The 18,210-nt window shown below is 42.7% G+C and overlaps 1 protein-coding gene and 1 long non-coding RNA gene across 3 annotated transcripts in view; one reads left to right on the top strand and one right to left on the bottom strand.

The window, feature by feature from the left end:
* The window catches only part of LOC309522172, a 79,910-nt gene extending 68,651 nt beyond the window's left edge, over positions 1-11,259 (bottom strand). Inside the window, exon 1 of the long non-coding RNA XR_014214944.1 lies at positions 11,019-11,259. This is a non-coding gene — a long non-coding RNA (uncharacterized lncRNA). The remainder of the gene's footprint in view (positions 1-11,018) is intronic.
* Positions 1-18,210, top strand: part of CPLX1 (complexin 1) — a 141,258-nt gene that overhangs the window by 72,903 nt on the left and 50,145 nt on the right. For both annotated transcript variants that reach the window (XR_014214827.1, XM_082205292.1), the window contains exon 3: positions 11,266-11,441. Coding sequence is in view for 1 of the 2 variants with exons in the window: in XM_082205292.1 (XP_082061418.1) it covers positions 11,266-11,441 (176 nt within the window). In the remaining variant the exon portion in view is untranslated. The remainder of the gene's footprint in view (positions 1-11,265; positions 11,442-18,210) is intronic.

The following is an 18,210-nucleotide window of genomic DNA, read 5'->3' on the forward strand; positions in this document are numbered from 1 at the left end:
AGGATAAAAGATTAACAAGAGATGGGGAGGATGGGATGAGATGGGGGGGCAGGTGTGTGACTGGCTTGGCAAGGAATCTCATTATCCAGTCGCAACCATGGCTGGTTGGGGGCAACGCTGTTGTAGCCAAGGCCCTAAAAATGTTATTAAATTTGTGTAAAGTACTTCTCCATATGTAATTGCTTCCGGGCAACATATTGCGATGGGGATGCTGGTGTGTTCTGTGAAGCGGGGGCCCTCCTTGCCTTTTGTACAGATTCCCAGCCAAATGGGCTTCCTTAATAGGTCACAGAGGGCTGGCTGATAATCCTGGAGCTAAGAACACAGGTAGGTACCTTACCTGCCAGTTACAGAACAGTGTTGCAGTTGCAAGGTGCCTAGCGGAAAAGAGAGCAGCTGGGTTGTTGGAAATGGATGGCCTGAGGCAGCCTTGGGGAGCAGAGGGGCAGATTGTGGCTTGTGGGGGGCAGGTGCTGCTACTTTGAAGACTAGCACTAGCTATCTGAGTCTATGCTTTCTCCTTCCTGCTTAATGTTGTATAGTTCTAAATAGACATTTCCCAAACCCTGTAAGGGGCTGAGATTCAGCAGCTTTGAGAATGAAAATAGTCTTCCAAGCGACCGGCCGTTGAAATCAATCTGTGGGGTTTTTCCTTTTCCTTTTTTGAAAAGTGAAATAATTATTCATTTTAAAAGGAGACCCTTCCCACCCCACAGTGACTCAGCTCTTTTAATAAGCTCCATTGACCTTCAATTAAGGTCCAGACATGTAAAAGTTGTCTAACTTTAATAGTCTTTAGGGGGGGAAATGAGTTGTCATGTAGTCGCTTGATTATGAAAATGTCAAGGGTATTTGCTTTAATAAAAAAAAAATCACGCTGGCTGCTTTAGAGAGATAATGAAATAGTTGTGGCAGGGGTGGGGGAGAGGTTAAAGGGAAACCTAATACAGTTGTGCTGTGTATGCGGGTGTGCACGCGTGCGTGTGCACGTGTGAATGGGGGTCCTAAATGTACTACCCCACTGTTCCTAACTCCTATGCTTTATGCACCCTTCCCCAGATAGCTGTCAAGTGTCCCTTATTTGGCGGGACAGTCCCTTATCCTAGCGCCATGTCCCACTGCTGTCCCTTATTGATGGTGTCCCTTAAATAAGCTACTGAAGGTAATGGGGCCCTTTCTATGTCCAGTTGTCCTTTGTCAACAACAAATTGTTGCTGTTTTTGTGTGTTGAATATATGCTATATGGTAATTTATGGACCTAATAGGTATCTAAAGCCATTTGCACGCAACAAAATATGTATTTTATCAAAGTAATTGTTGATCCCTTATTTTGGCTGCTGATCCCTTATTTTCGAGGCTGCTGGTCCCTTGTTTTCAAATCTGTAAGTTGACAGCTATGTTTATAGGTGGTCTCTGACACAGACAGCATCTGTGGACTACAACGCCTATCATCCCTGACCATTGGACATCCTGACTGGAGCTGATGGGAGTTGTAGGTCATAGCATGAGACTCTTCATCTTGGGGTGGTTGTGTTCAAGCCCCACACTGGACAAAATAAATTCTTGCATTGCACTGGAGTGGAAATAGAGGATCCTCGTGGTCCCTTCCAATTCTGCACATCTGTGATTATATGATTCATGCCTGGGGACATTGTTCATAACATATTAACATCTAGAGAGCACTAGGTGGAAGGTTGCTTTTTCGTATCTCTGACTCATGTCCTTGCTCACCTCTAAAATATTTAGAATCCCTAAGCCCACCGTTCCTAACTTCATAATGCTCCCTTTTGAGATGTGACCCAGGTTCTCCTCCATTCATCTGACTGGTGGGGCTCGACCAGTCCCTCCTGAGAATGAGAATCTGCAGGGGACTGGGGTAGGTCAAGGCTTTGGAAATGGTATAAGTGCAATTTATTCAGAACAAAAGGCTAAATTAATTGTGAATAACGTGGTGATGGAGGAATTTAAGATAGAAAAAGGGACACAACAAGGTTGCCCAATCTCCCCACTGCTTTTTATATCGGTCCTGGAGGTCCTGTTGAATATGATTAGAAGGGACCAATTGGTTAAAGGTATACAAGTCGGAGCTCCCTTTTGAGATGTGACCCAGGTTCTCCTTCATTCATCTGTATTTTGTATTTTTTCTTTTCTTTTCTTTCTTTCTTATTTTTGTAACCTTTTTTGAAACTTTAATAAATATCATTTTTTTAAAAAAGAGAATGAGAATCTGGTGTTGGGGTTTGAGTGTGGCTGTGGAAGAAGGATTTAAAGGATAGGTCTTAGTTAGGAGGGGAGCAGCTTTGTTTTTCAGGGCAGAAGTAGGGGCAAGGACTTGCACAATAAGACATTCTCCTCCTCTCCTCCCTCATGAACCCTAAAATTGGTGTGGGGTGAGAGGAGAAGCCCCAGAACACTGGACGGGTAAAAGAGGAGAAGGATCATTACATATGGCAAGCTGAATGCACAATCCCATGTGACCAGTTGTTGCTGAGACAATGTGGAACCTGACCGCATGGCAGCAGGTTTTCAGTGGCTAAGAGACTTGGGCATTTGGCCATAGATTGACAGTGAGAGTTAATTAGACAATTTCTCTCTGACTTTTGTTGTTGTTGGGGGTGGGAAGAGGAAACCATGACCTTTTTTTGGAGGGTACTTTCCCCTCAAAGCCCCCGAGAAAAGATAGAATTTGCTTCTCTTTCTTTAGACAGCTGTTCTAATTGCAAGGATTTCTTCTGAACATAAATTAATCATTGGGGCTTTTGTTGCTGTACAGCCAAAAAATAATAATGTACCTCTTAATAGCATCTTTCAAAAAAAAAGTAAGGAGGAGGAGAGGGATGGAAGATTTTAATCCCCCCCTTGCACCCCAAGTAACACGCTGAATAAAGAACAATGCTACATCAGAACCCCTTGTAGTACACGGCGTACATGACAATTAGCAATGTATCACAGAGCAACAGTCACTGTGATTAACAAGTGCCTTTTCTGTCTTCGCTGACATGGAGAGCATCTACAAGAACTCTGGGAAATGTCCTTTTGTTCCAAGGTGTCATCTACGCATGTGGGTTTAGAAATGAGGAGCACCATCCACTCCTCTGTTCACACACACGAAGGGCAGGTGCCTCCATCTGCAAGGAGATGGAAACCTGGTGTGCAGGCCTTCTGTGCCCACAGGGAGTTCTATCCCCAATAATCACTCCGGTATGGACCTGGAGGAGACATCATTGAGAAGTTCATGTGCTCTAAATAAATAGGCCGAGGGAGCTGGCATACAGCTTCCAGGTCATGTGGCCAGCATGACTAAGCCACTTCTAACCGTTTACCTTCCCACCAGAGTGGTACCTATCTATCTACTTGAACTTGATGTGCTTTTGAACTGCTAGGTTGGCAGGAGCAGAGACAGAGCAATGGGAGCTCACCCCGTTGCGGGGATTCGAACCACCAACCTTCTGATCAGCAAGTCCTAGGCTCTGTGGTTTAACCCACAGCACCACCCGTGTCCCTAGGGAACGTGGTAGGCCCATCTAAAAAAGATAAGGGTGTGGGGATATGGCTTTGTCATCTAAACCACTGAGTCTCTTGGGTTTGCTGATCAGAAGGTTGGCAGTTCGAATCCCCGCAACGGGGTGAGCTCCCGTTGCTCTGTCCCAGCTCCTGCCAACCTAGCAGTTCGAAAGCACACCAGTGCAAGTAGATAAATAGGTATTGCTGTGGCAGGAAGGTAAACAGTGTTTCCTTGCGCTCTGGTTTCTGTCATGGTGTCCTGTTGCACCAGAAGTGATTTAGTCATGCTGCCACATGACCCAGGAAGCTGTCTGTGGACAAACGCCAGCTCCCTCAGCCTGGAAGTGAGATGAGCGCCGCAACCCCTTAGTCGCCTTTGACTGGCCTTAACTGTCCAGGGGTCCTTTACCTTTACCTCTGTACTGTTCAGGCATCCAGTCGCATGAGTCCCAGCTGAGCCAGGTTTTGGTCACCCTTGCAGTTGGAATCTGAGCTAGGGTGGGCACATAGGATCCAACTCCTAGGGGCTGAGGTCCCTTCGCCCTCCCATAAAATATTTGAGGGAGCTGGCATGACCGCCAACATTTTGTGAGAAAAATTCAGGGCATCCTGGACCATCCCTCATCTCCAGTACTAACCCTCTCTCTGCCTTCCTCACCCACCCGCATTGCCATTCAAATTGTGTTTGTATGTGTGTGTGTCTTGTGATTGATTATGTGAGGCTTGCCCCCCATATTTTTTTTTAAGTTGGCACCCCTGGAACCCTTTATTCTTCCCATTTTCCACCATGTGAACCTAGTGAGATCTAATCTGAATGCTCCAAAACAGTCCTCATGAGCCATCTTTGTACAGTGGTAACTCAGTTCTCGAATGAAATCCGTTCCAGAAGCCCGTTCCAGCTTCCAAAACAGTTGAAAACCGAGACGCAGCTTCCCATTGGTTGCAAGAGCTTCTTGCACTCAGCGGAACACATTCGGATTCCGAAAAATGTTCAAAAATGGAAGCATTTACTTCTGGGTTTTCGGTGTTTGAAAGCCGAAACGTACGAGAACGGAGGCATTTGGGAACCGAGGTTCCACTGTATTTCTATATAAATAATTTAGAAACATTTACCACTTTGGAATCTAAGCTTTATTGCCTTTTACTAACCAGCTCATATAACCAACATTCTTAAGTCTAAGTAAAGCAAGGAGGAGTTAATGTCATAGAATAAGCTAGGTCACTCTCCCTCACCTTGGGAAGAAGGTACTAAAACCTACTGCTGTACCTCATTCTACCTGTTCCAAGCTCAGGTAACATGAATCTAAGAAGCATCTCTTGAATTCCTATACCAATAATATAGGAACTTTCACTACTGTAACTAAGCCAAGTTTTACTACCTGTGCAACCTTTTCTTAATGCTGTATGGAAAAGCACATGAATTGCGCCTTTGAAGGGTTTGTAAGTAAACCATTTTAAACTTACCAAATGTGTAGTCTCTTTCTATACTAAAGGAAGAGGGAAACTTTGGAAGCAACTTAGAAGGGGATATTTTAACTGTCTAGCAGCCAATTTTTCCACACTTTATTTTTCTGCATATTTTATGATTTTAAATCTCTGCTGGGGCTCTCTCACCAAAAGAGTGCTTGCCCCAAACCTGGATCTGAGGCATCAAAGGAATCCTCCTTTAATTTACTTATTTTTCCTTTAAACAAAAACAAAAAAACAACACAAATTGATGCTCCAACAATAGCACTGATTTTCATAGTACAGGATTATACCCTCAATATCCAGAAGCAACAACGATTTGCAGCCTCGCCTTAGCCAACAGAAGCAGCCAGGCTAAGGCTGTGTTGTTGTGACATAATGATAGCCTATAAAGCAATGCTTAGAAGCAATAACCGTATCTTTTCTTCTGTCACTGTATCTCTGAATTCAGTTTCCTGAGCAGCTTACCTCATTACAGTCAGGGCAGCTCTAAGCAGAGATAAACTAACCGAAGATAAAGCTGATGTAGTTTTGCCGACTCAAAAAAATCTAGTGGAAATAAAAATGCTAAATTTAGGATATGCCTCCACCAGCAATTTTCAGATAGGCTGTCCTAGTACAGTGCTAGCTGTGTGCAATGGTTCTACGCATGAGTTGCTACTATTAGTATTATTGTTTCAATCTATCTGTTGCTTACTGCATAAGGAGTCCTCAAGCAAATTTCATAATGCACAGAGCATAATGCTAGACTGGTGACTGGGAGTGGCCGCCGACACCGTATAACACCGGTCCTGAAAGACCTGCATTGGCTCCCAGTAAGTTTCCAAGCACAATTCCAAGTGTTGGTGTTGACCTTTAAAAACCTAAATGGCCTTGGCCCAGTATACCTGAAGTAGCGTCTCCACCCCCATCGTTCTGCCCGGATGCTGAGGTACAGCGCCAAAGGCCTTCTGGTGGTTCCATCACTGCGAGAAGCCAAGTTACAGGGAACCAGGAGGAGGGCCTTGTCGGTGGTGGCACCCACCCTGTGAAACGCCCTCCCACCAGATGTCAAAGAGAAAAACAACTACCTGACATTCAGAAGACATCTGAAGGCAGCCCTGTTCAGGGAAGTTTTTAATGTGTGACATCTTGGTGTATTTTTGGTCTTTGTTGGAAGCCGCCCAGAGTGGCTGGGGAAACCCAGCCAGATGGGTGGGGTACAAAAAAATTATTATTATTATTATTATTATTATTATTATTATTATTATTATTATATACTTACCACCAGAAAGTTCTTCCTAATGTTTAGCTGGAATCTCCTTTCTTGTAATTTGAATCCATTTGTGTGGGTCCTACTCTCCAGAGCACCAGAAAATAAGCTTGCTCTAACTTCCATGTGACAGCCCTTCAGAAATTTGAAGGTGGCTATCATGTGACCTCTCAGTCTCTTCTCCAGGTTAAACATATTCAGCTCCTTCAACCGTTCCTCACAATACTTGGATTCCAGAGCTTTTATCAACTTGTTTGTCCTCCTCTGAACCTGTTCCAGCTTGTTGACATCCTTTTCTGTCAAATACCTGGGAGAAGATAAGTTTTTTACCTGACAGTGCAAGGATGCTAATGATGGCGCCTGGCAGACCTTACTGGGAAGGTAGGAAACTCCCAGCTTAAAATCTCCCATAAAACCTGAGAGGCTGTGTTGTAAAAGTAACTTAGAGGCGTTCTCTGGGCATCACCAAAACAGACACAGCTCCCTATGAAAAAAACTGTTCATTTTCTATTAAAAGTGCAACTGAGTTCAGAATCTCCAGGCATCTTAAGAACAGAAGCACCATCACCACCACCATCTCAAAGGCAAGTTTTCCCACACTGCTCCTGGAGGCATCTTCTCCAAAAATGATCCCCCTACTCAGCCCAATATTTGAATTATGGTGCTGGAGGAGACTCTTGAGAGTCCCATGGACTACAAGAAGATCAAATCTACCCATTCTTAAGGAAATCAGCCCCGAGTGCTCACTGGAAGGACAGATCCTGAAGCTGAGGCTCCAATACTTTGACCACCTCGTGAGAAGAGAAGACTCCCTGGAAAAGACCCTGATGTTGGGAAAGATGGAGGGCACAAGGAGAAGGGGACGACAGAGGACGAGATGGTTGGATAGTGTTCTCAAAGCTACCAGCATGAGTTTGACTAAACTGTGGGAGGCAGTGGAAGACAGAAGTGCCTGGCGTGCTCTGGTCCATGGGGTCACAAAGAGCCGGACACGACTAAACGACTAAACAACAACACTCAGCCCAATGCTGTTTCCATGCTCTTTAACATAGACTTGCCCTAGGCCACCCTACAGGTTTCATGGGTGAACCAGGGCTTTGAAGCCACATCTTCTCTGTCCACATCCTCTTTCAAGAGTTCTTCAACTTATACAGAATGAAAACTCTTAAGAATTCTCATTTATTACAGCAATGGTATCTCACCCGTAGTCCTCTGGATTTTGCTGGACGTCAGCTCCCAGTGGTCCTTTCCATCAACAATACCAGCTGAGGCTGATGGGAGTTGAACGCCACCAATGACTGGAGGGAAATAGGTCAGCCACCTTCCATAACCACCATTTCCAGAGAAAATGCTTTGATTGAAAAATGAACAAAACTACTGAGGATTTTCCACTTTGCAGCCTTTCTATTCACTCCAAATGTATCGTGCCTCTGTCATATTAAATTCTACAGAGTGCAATTATCGGTCTGTGAGCTGTCTCTCTTCCACTGAGAATGGACCCAGTTGATATTAGTTGGGTACAATCAGTTCATGACTGTCTGAGCAGAGATGAAGGGTAATGCCAGTGGATAGGAGATTCGTCAACATCAGGGGATGAATTGCCTCTGTATGTGTGTGTGTGAGAGGGAGACCACAGATCTAACACCCCAGATAAAACTCATATATCACTTCACATCACTTCTCACAATGTGAGCCTAGTTTCCTTTTCTAGCTGCCAATCATCAAATGCACTGTAATCTACCAGAGAGACCAAGTGATGCATGCATGTTAAACCAGCACGCAAGTCATCATGAGAGGCTGAGAGAGAATTCTGTATGTAGACAGAATCCATAATAACTTCTGAGACCAGAGGAAATAAAATGTTCTAGTTTGAAATCTGGGTAAATCTCTAGTACAGACATCAAGCTGAAAAGGAGCTGCAATATCTGTATGTTGGGCTGAATGGAGAATGTGCACAAATAATTATTATTATGTATTGAATTTATATACCGCCCTATACCCGGTGGTCTCAGGGCAGTTCACAGAATAAAATCAAAATATAGAACCACAAAATACATAATTAAAATAAAAGCAACAACCCAATAACGCTCCCCCAATACCAGCTATTGTGTACGTTATGGGGAACATGCACAAATGAACATCTTAAGCAGGATTTTTCATACTGAATGGTCAATGTGCTTAATCTCCAAGTGATACTGGAGAATGTGAGAATTTCACACACTGGTAAATGTACATAGTATCTCTTCAAGGGAATATTTTTCAAGGGAACCATATACTTAGTGACCTAGCGAAGGGTGAGATACTCTATTTATGCCACCAGATTGTGCACAGTTGACAGCATCATTTGGAGTCTATGCACATTGATCAGGCAGTACACAACCCCCCTGTTTATTCTCTTTATTTGGGAATGGGAAGAAACAGGATTTACTTGTCCTTGACCATATGTATGGACTGATGCATATTATATGTAAATGTGTATGTGTGTATATATGGACTTTAAGTGGCCATTCTGCATGGACTGTTGTCTATCATATGAGGAAGCATGTCAGGGTTTAAAATAAATTCAGATTAAAAAAAATGTTGCTGAAAAACATGAATGATAAGTCGAAAAATATGTTAGAAAAAAATGTCTGGTTTGCAAATATGTAAAAAAGTTAGATATTTGAGAATCTGGCTGGCAGTAAGAAATCTGAACTTATATGTTAAACGGTGGAAAGAGATCAAGAAAGAGTTGGAGATTTGGGAGATAATGAAGGTCTCCCTGCTTGACAGAATCTCAGCTATTATAATGAATCTATTGCTCAGGATGCTGTTTTTATTCCAATCAAGTCCAGCTGAAAATAATTTAGGCTGCTTCAAAGAATGGAAGAAGGATATTTCTAAATTTATCTCACATGGGGGAAAGCCAAGAATCAAACATAAAATTATGATAGACATAAAAGAAAAAGGAGGCTTTGCCCTGTCAGACCTGCAAATGTATTATGAGGCAGCCTGTTTGTGTTGGTTAAAAGAATGGATTACATTGGATAATGCAGACATCCTGGACTTTGAAGGTCATGACTTAAAATTTGGCTGGCATGCATGTCTTTGGTATGGGAAGGTGAAAATTTATAAATGTTTTATGAACTGTATTCTTAGGAAGAATCTGTATAGAGTTTGGGAGAAATATAAAAATCTTCTGGAAGGGAAGAAGGCTATTTCTATTAAGAGAGTTAATATGGATAGACAGTGGGCAACCTACAGGGAATTGCTGTACTTTACAGGGTGGAGTGGGGGGACTCAAACTGAGATCAATGGAAAATGTAAGGAGCCATGTTCCGGACTGGTTACAATACCATCATTTACATGAAATGTTTAAATTAGATGGGGGGGGGGAATGGTTTTCTGGATCAAAGCTCATAATTCAAAAAAGAACTTTTACAAAACAAAGAGAAACTTTTGTCTAAAATGTATAATTTGTTATTAGAGTGGGAAACAAAAGACAAGCTTGTTAAAGCCTCAATAACACACTGGGCAATAGAAATAGGTCACAATATAGATTTTAACCTCTGGGAAAAACTCTAGAAAAGTGACTTGAAGTTCACAGCATGTTATTCTTTGAAGGAGAACTACTTGAAAATGATTTACAGATGGTATTTAACTCCAAGTAGGCTTACTAAGATGCATAAGACTGAATCAGTTAAGTGCTGGAGATGCAAAGAGGTAGAGGGAACGTTCTTTCATATGTGGTAGACTTGTAAAAGGGTATAAGAGATTTGTGTAGGGTTTACTCCTTAGCTTCTTCTTTCCCTGAAGATGTCCCACAAGATTTTTCCTCCAGGTTTACTCCCGAAGCCACAGTAACAACAGCATGAATTGGATTTAGAGTTGTGTGAGCAGATGTCCACTTTTCGAAAGGGGTGGTTTCTCCTTCCTTCCTGTACCCACTGAATATCCACTCTGGTGGACACGGAAGACATGCCAGAATAACTTGGGAGGGGCCAATGAGGATGCTTGATTTTACTTGGTTCAGATTGTTAAGTAAACTGACCTGATTTGCACTTCCCTGACCAATGCTCAGCTTGGAAAGCAGCTCTGATTCACTTTTCACCCTTCTCTGAATTTTTAAATGCGTTAGAACAGGGGTGGCCAACTCCCGAGAGACTGCGATCTACTTTCAGAATTAAAATCTGGCAACGATCTCCCCCAGTTTTTGGGGGGTTCAGGTCAAAGTTGTTGAGTTTCTATTAGGGAGGAGAAAAGTCCCATGGGGGGGGGGGTTTCAGGTCAGAGTTGTTGTGCTTTTTTATGGAGGAGGAAAGCCCCATTTTTATATAAATACTTTCTTAGGAGGAAAGTTCCGGGGGTTTTTTTTGGGGGGGGGGGTGTTAAAGGCAAGGGCCAAAGGGGAAAATAACGTTTTGAATGAAAACAGCTACAAAGAGAAAGCTCAGCCTTCCCTGATCAGACAACAATGGAGGGCGGGGTGAAGGGGTGGGGCAGGATTCAGTTTCAACGACACTGAGGAAAGGTAGCCAGAGATCGACCCGTGATCTACCAAAACCTCACAGGGATCTACCAGTAGATCGCGATCGACCTGTTGGACATCCCTGCTGTAGAAGACAGCAAAATGCATATAAAATGTGCATTTTAGGGTAAAGGGCACCAAAAATGCATAAAAAGTATACAGAAATGCTGAACAAAACATATGCAATGCATTTTTAAAATAAATAAATCACAGATTGATGTGGATGAGAGGTAGAACAGATTTAGAAATGAGCATGTGCAAACTGTCATGCGTTGGAAATAAAGTTACCTGTTGATTGGCAAGAGGATTGGCCATGTGGGGGAAATCAGCAACATTTACCTTATTCTGTCTCCTTCTGTTTTCAAAAGGCTTCTCTGAATCCAACCTCCTTCTTTGTAAGGTGACTCCTTTTTAAAAATAAAGTAGCTGGATTCAGCTCTTCATGCACAAGGGCAACACTGTACTCGCCCACAAAGGTTCTTCTTAGTGTCTTGGTTCCTCCTCACATTGCCTTTTCGTTGCTCTCTTTCCTTAGGGGCTACCAAAGACATGGGGAAGATGCTGGGTGGAGAAGAAGAGAAGGATCCAGATGCTGCCAAGAAGGAGGAAGAACGACAGGAAGCCCTTCGGCAGCAGGAAGAAGAGAGGAAAGCTAAATATGCCAAGATGGAGGCTGAAAGGGAAAATGTGAGGCAAGGGATTCGGGATAAGGTAAGACCCACTATCAGACTGATCAGAGTCCAGCTGGGACATAAGCAAACATTCAGAAACCAAAGCGCAGCTTCTGATTGGCTGCAGGGAGCTCCTGCAGCCAATTGGAAGTTGCAGAAGGTTTTAATAACAGTGAAATATTTCGCCAAGGCATTCCAATCACAGTGGCCGGATTGGACTGGTTTGAACAAAGACATTGGATTCTTATCTCATTATACATGACTAAGCCATTTTTCGCCTTCTCACCCCTTGCCTTTTCCTGGAAGACCTATTGCAGTCGTTAAGAGTCGTCAACAGGCTCATCTCAGCTATCTGCCAATCTCCCATTCCCACCACCCTTCTGAGTAATACCTCTCCCCACCTTCTCACTATATAGAAGGATCTGGCAACTTCTGTTTCAGTGTATCTGAAGAAGTGTGCATGCACACGAAAGTTCATACCAAGAACTACCTTAGTTGGTCTTTAAGGTGCTACTGGAAGGATTTTTTTTATTTTGACTATGGCAGACCAACATGGCTACCTCCCTGTAACAGTGGCCGGATTGTAATTTTTTGGCCAAAAATGGGATTCACATGGTTTCAGTTGCTTGGAGTGTCTCTCTCGCTAATTATTTGAATGTGGGGTTGTTTATGTGTGAAAGACACATTTTAAATTCATATGAGCATTTTGGCTAATGGCATGTTTTGCATTCTCAATATAAACTGATTTTGGGTTGGAAATCACCAAAAGCCTTGTGTGGGAAGGCCCAAAATGATATTTCTCATTTCCTCCCTCCATCCTTTTCTGGATTCAAAGCTCTACTTAGAGCCTCTTTGATGGGCGGATGATTTATTTATCACTGTTTGCTTTTGATATGGTTTTCTATGGAGTGTCAGCTTTCTGAGTTGTACTTCTAATGTGTGGAAGGTCTTTGAAGAGGGAGGCTTTGTACCACATACACATATCCAAATATATTGCAGGTATTAAAAAATATTTTACCAGGCGTTCCAGAATTCCCAAGACTCCAGTTATCACCACATATCTCTAATTTCACTTTTAGTCTCGTTCACGCTAGCTATGTAGCATCTGGAGAGAAAATTAAGTGCCAATAAATAGAATCACCAGAGGTTACAGTACAGCAAACTGTAGATTGATGTAGGTTTACTAATTTTGCAACTGTGTGCTACATAAATGCATAATTCATTGCATACAGGAAAGGGCTCCTGTTGACTGAAAGTTAAGATAGAGCTACAGTGGTGCCTCGCAAGACGAAATTAATCCGTTCCGCGAGTCTCTCCGTCTAGCGGTTTTTTCGTCTTGCGAAGCAACCCTATTAGCACCTTAGCGGATTAGCGCTATTAGCGGTTTAGCGGCTATTAAAGGCTTAGCGGCTATTAAAGGCTTAGCAGATTAGCGGCTAAAAGGCTATTAGCGGCTTAGCGGCTTAGAAAAAGGGGGGGAAAGCAAAAAAAAAATCGGAACACTCGCAAGACGTTTTTGTCTTGCAAAGCAAGCCCATAGGGAAAATCGTCTTGCGAAGCAGCTCAAAAACGGAAAACCCTTTCGTCTAGCGGGTTTTCCGTCTTGCGAGGCATTCGTCTTGCGGGGCACCACTGTATTTTGTATGGACCCAGAACAGGGACTTCTCTGTAGTGAGCACACACACACTCACCCGATGTAGATCTCCCTTCTGGATGAAAGGCACCTGCCCAATCTTAAGTTTTTGATGTTATAATACATCAATGACTACTTCACTACCTGAATCACATGGGAGACTGGAGAGGAATCAGAACAAAACAGGTTTGGGGGCTTTTTAGCAAAATTCCCTAGTTTCAGCAGGCTGGATTCAACTTAAAAGTTGTGCTTGAAGGAGGCTGTGTGATGAGTCCAACTTTTGCTCTGTCCTTCCCCTCCCCCCATAAATCAGCTTTGAGAGGTTAGGAGAATTCCCAGAACAGCACATGTGTAGGGTAGGAGAGGGAACATCTGGCTATATTTTACAAACATATTGCTGGAAGGGGGAGTGGGGAAGGTTGGTATCGCTGGAAGCCCCCAAAAAACTGGCTCAAAAGAGAGAAAAAACTTGTTATGTGAAAATTCAGGTTCGAAGATGTTATTTTCCTGCTGGGTAATGTAGAATATTCATTCCACATCTGAGACTTCCCGCCCCACTGCCATAGCTGTCTGCAGGCAGAAGAATATTCTGGGCTTCTCTGAAGGTCAGGGGCCTCAAACAGAGATAATACTTTTCCCTCCCCATTAATCATGTTCTATAATTCTGAAGATAAAGTTTACATCCCAGGTGACTGCCGTGTCCTCTCCAGCAGACTTTAATGACATCTTCCCTTTTAATTATTGATAACTCCCCAACGATGTGAATTTCAACTAGCACCAAGGATTAATGGGTTTCATAAATAACGTGTCTTAACTTTTACGACTATTAAACGCTATTGGTAATTTAAAATATAAAATAAAGAGGGTTTTTGTTTCGTTTTGAAGAAGGGAGGCACGCAAAGTGCCCCCCCCCAAAAAAAAACTTATCTCAAATGCTTATATTGCTATTTCGGATCATTATGGATATTTAGCTGCATAAATAAATAAACAATGTTCTGTACTGTAATAAACACCTTTCATTTGCAATATTGGATATTGCCTGCATTTTAATCTAGTTACCATAAATTCATTTTAAAAGAATCAGAGGATAATTGCGGACTGTACCCCCCAGAGCAAAACAAATATCAAACAGCTCATATGCTTAGCAATTCTCTTTCAACAATGCCCTTTTCATTATTATTATTATATTTTTAGCACCATCTCAGAGCAAGTGATAGGAATGCTTAATACACTTCAGTTTGGCACCTGGCTTGGGTCACCATCCTAAACCAAGCTACTGTGACCCCCACCCCCTTGGAGTGCAGTAAGACCAGTATTAGCACCCTGAACAGCTGGGGGTGGGATGGAGAAGAGGATGTCCTATCACTGCCAGTCTTCAATGTCTCCCTTTGACGGACAGGCCCTCTGGATGGTATACAAGCCACAGTGCTATGGTCCATTGGGGTGCAGTAAGATTAGAACATGTCATGTGACTTAGTTTTTAATTTTTTTATTATCTTGGCCTGTTGTTTTTTATTTTGTTCTGTACTTGTTCTGCATTACGTCTAGATTATTCTCTTGAAATATTGAATCACCCTGTTTGTTGCGTTGGCTTTATTATTATTTGAAACTGTTGGTAATCTATGTAATAAACTGGGGGCCCACCTCCTTTGAATTTTACGTATTTTGATTAAAAAATTAGTGTTCATGGTGCAGTACTTTGCATACAACAACTTTGATCAACTAACCAATAGTTCTTCTTTCTCTAACTTCCTTCTCTTTTTCATTTTTCTTTTGGATTGGGTTTCTTGTGTGATCTTTGATTTTTGGTGGTTAGTAGTATTAACTAGATGTGTATCTTTACATATGTTGGTAATAAATGAAGATATGTACAGGGAGGTGGGAGAATTCAACTCTCTAAGATAAAACTGTGACTGAGGGCTACATAGATATATTTATAATTTTGTGTTTTATGAGGATCATATGAGGATTATTATTCATGTACCTTCCTTCCTTTCTTTTTCTCTTTAGTTTTTTCTGTTTGGTATATGGTTTTTCATTATTCCTTTTAGTTTAGTTTGAATCTTATTGTATATCAGGTTGAAAACATTTAATAAAATTGATTAAAAACAACACCAACCAACCAAAAAACCAACCAACCAATAGTCTGTTTAACAGCTTCTGGTCTTCTTCTGCTTGAGTTAAAATGGCCAGACTGTTATGTGTGGTAAATCATCATGCAAATGAACAGGATATATGAATAAACTCTTAATCAGGATTCACTATTCAGCCCTTCTGTGCTGTAGAAGCTTATTCAGATGGCCACTGCTGGGAGTGGGCGGCATGCCATTCTGTTAAGATCTAAACGCACTTAAGTAGAGGTACACATTATAATCAAAAGGCCCGGGAGACCAAAAAACCCTTCACCTGTTACCTGAAAAGCCATACTGTGGACACCAGCTGGGGAGTACATTCCAGCTTCAGGCATGCCTGGTGTGATGGCCTGGGACTTGGGCTTGGACTCGGAACCAGAGGAATCTCAGTCCACACCGGATCCTCTGCCTCAGGCGTCATCTGAACCGGGGCTTGATTCTGAAGATCCCCAGTCTGCACAGGTTCCCCTGCAACAAAGACCAGCTGGGCCAAGTCAGGGGCCTGAACCTGCCCTGGCTCCAGATGCGGGGATGACCTCGTTGCCCTCTGCTGGGCAATCACATACAGCTGCTCCACTACCAGTTGGGTCAGGGGAGGCTGAGGTGGCCTCTGGGTCTAGTAACCCACCGACATCTCCCGAGCTGCAGAGACTCAGGTCTGAGAGAAGGAGAGACCTGAGTACTCGCAGGAGGTTCAAAATTTATCTTAAGAAATATTGTAAAATTAATGAATGCTAAAATGTCAAGGTTATAGAAAAAAGGGGACTATAGCTGTAAAAAATTAAGTAAAAGAAAAGAACGGGAAAATTAGATAAAATCAAGGGGGAGGATTTGCTGAAATAAATTTGGAAATTGGGATGCAGAAAGGGGAGGTACGGGGAAGTCGATGAAGTAAGGTTTAAGAAAAAAGGATTTGAAATTATACATGTTTGTTTATGTGTTTGTTTGTTTGTATTGTGTGTTGTTTGTGTTTATAAAAATTGTGAAAACCAATAATTTTTTTTTTTTAAAAAAGAGTACTCTCAGGAGGAGTGCTCACCTTCGGACAGGGAGCTGAGTCACCGGGGGAGCAGGACTAGCCGTTACCCCGACAAAGATAAAAGGCTACCGGACCCCACCTCAGGTTGTGGGAGCAACATTGCTGCTTTTTGGAACTTGCCTAAGACCCTGTGCCTGACCTAGCCTGATTTCCTGCCTTGGCCCTGTTGGGCTGACTTCTCATGGAATCCTTGGATAATTAATAATAATAATAATAATTTATACCCCGCCGATCTGGCTGAGTCTCCCCAGCCACTCTGGGCGGCTCCCAATCAAATGTTTAAAACAGTACAGCATTAAATATTAAAACTTCCCTGAACATGGCTGCCTTCAGATGTCTTTTAAAGATAGGATAGCTGTTTATTTCCTTGACATCTGAAGGGAGGGTGTTCCACAGGGTGGGCGCCACTACCAAGAAGGCCCTCTGTCTGGTTCCCTGTAACCTCACTTCTCACAATGAGGGAACCGCCAGAAGGCCCTCGGCGCTGGATTCGGGACCGGACCTGGACTGCGTAGCTCGGGTTAACCCCTGGGCCCAGCACACCTGGAGGAGGTGGATAATTTAGACCCAGTCTGATTTGAGGCTTATGCTTGGTACTGAAATGGATTTGGTCACCTTGATGACCTTCTTTTTTTTTTTTTTTGGAAGAGGGGCAATTACCGGAGCCTGGGAGTGGTGGGGGAATAATAATAATTTAATACAGTTCACATCAATGTTCTTTCCCACTGGGTTTATTGGGATTTTGGCCAAGGCCAACCAGTAACCTTATTTTTCCATCTATAAGACTATACCCCCCCCTATTTTTTCAGATTTAAAATTGGGGGTTGCCTTATACATGGATATTGCATATGGGGTATTTCTTTATTTTAAGTCCCCCAAAATAGGGGTCGTGTTACACACGGGGTGTGTGTGTTATACACTGAAAAATACGGTAGTAGTAGTAATTTAATTATACCCTTCCTATCTGGTTGGGTTTCCCCAGCCACTCTGGGTAGCTCCCAACAGAATATTATCATTAATAATAATAAAGTGATAAAATATCAATCATTAAAAACTTCCCTAAACAGGGCTGCCTTCAGATGTCTTCTAAAAGTCAAATAGTTCTTTATTTCCTTGACTTCTGATGGGAGGGTGTTCCACAGGGTGGGCACCACCACTGAGAAGGCCCTCTGCCTGGTTCGCTGTAGCTTCACGTTTCACAGTGAGGGAACCGCCAGAAGGCCCTCAGTGCTTGATCTCAGTGTCCAGGCTGAATGATGGGGGTGGAGACACTTCTTTAGGTATACAGGGGTGAAGCTGTTTAGGGCTTTAAAGGTCAGCACCAACACTGACCCAGTGGAAAGTGACATTGACATGAATTAGGTGGAATTTGAAGGATGCCTGAAGGTCATACCAGGCACATGGAAGAAGAACAGCTTTCTAAATTGCTTGAAACTAGGGATGAAGATTTCCCTTTGAAATCCAGGGAGCTGTGGGTACCTAATTCCCTTAAAGGCTAAAACTCAGCAAGGTGTCAAATCAATATATGTATCAAAGCCTCCTCTTGACTCCTAACGAGATCTGGGCAGCTCAGTCCCTCATGCTTCCTTAGCAAATCCCAGCTCTTCCGGAACGTCTAGTTCTGTTTGGTTCTTATTTTACCTAAACAAAGCTCCTATTTGCAAAGAGTACAAAAAAAGCAAAGAAAAAATTCACGAGAGATTAGAACGAAATTTCTAAGCTACATCTAACAGAGCAGAGCAGAGCAGAACAGTGAAAACCCCAATGAGTCAAACCTTTCTGTGTCCTTGCAGCTAGCAGCGGGGGATAAATTTGATTCAGTTCACTTTTAAAGACAAGCTTCGCTAAGGTGCTCTTTCCGGGACAATATGTGAATCGAAACACAAGCATCCTTCGAAAATTCACATTTCTCCAAATTTTGCAATGCAGATCTCCAACCAAGTAATGTGTACAAATATATACTTGGTTGAAGTACACATATAGAGGGAAAGCATTATAGAAAACA

The sequence above is a fragment of the Podarcis vaucheri genome (assembly GCF_965113315.1).
Source record: "Podarcis vaucheri genome assembly, chromosome: 17".
NCBI classification, from domain to species: domain Eukaryota; kingdom Metazoa; phylum Chordata; class Lepidosauria; order Squamata; family Lacertidae; genus Podarcis; species Podarcis vaucheri.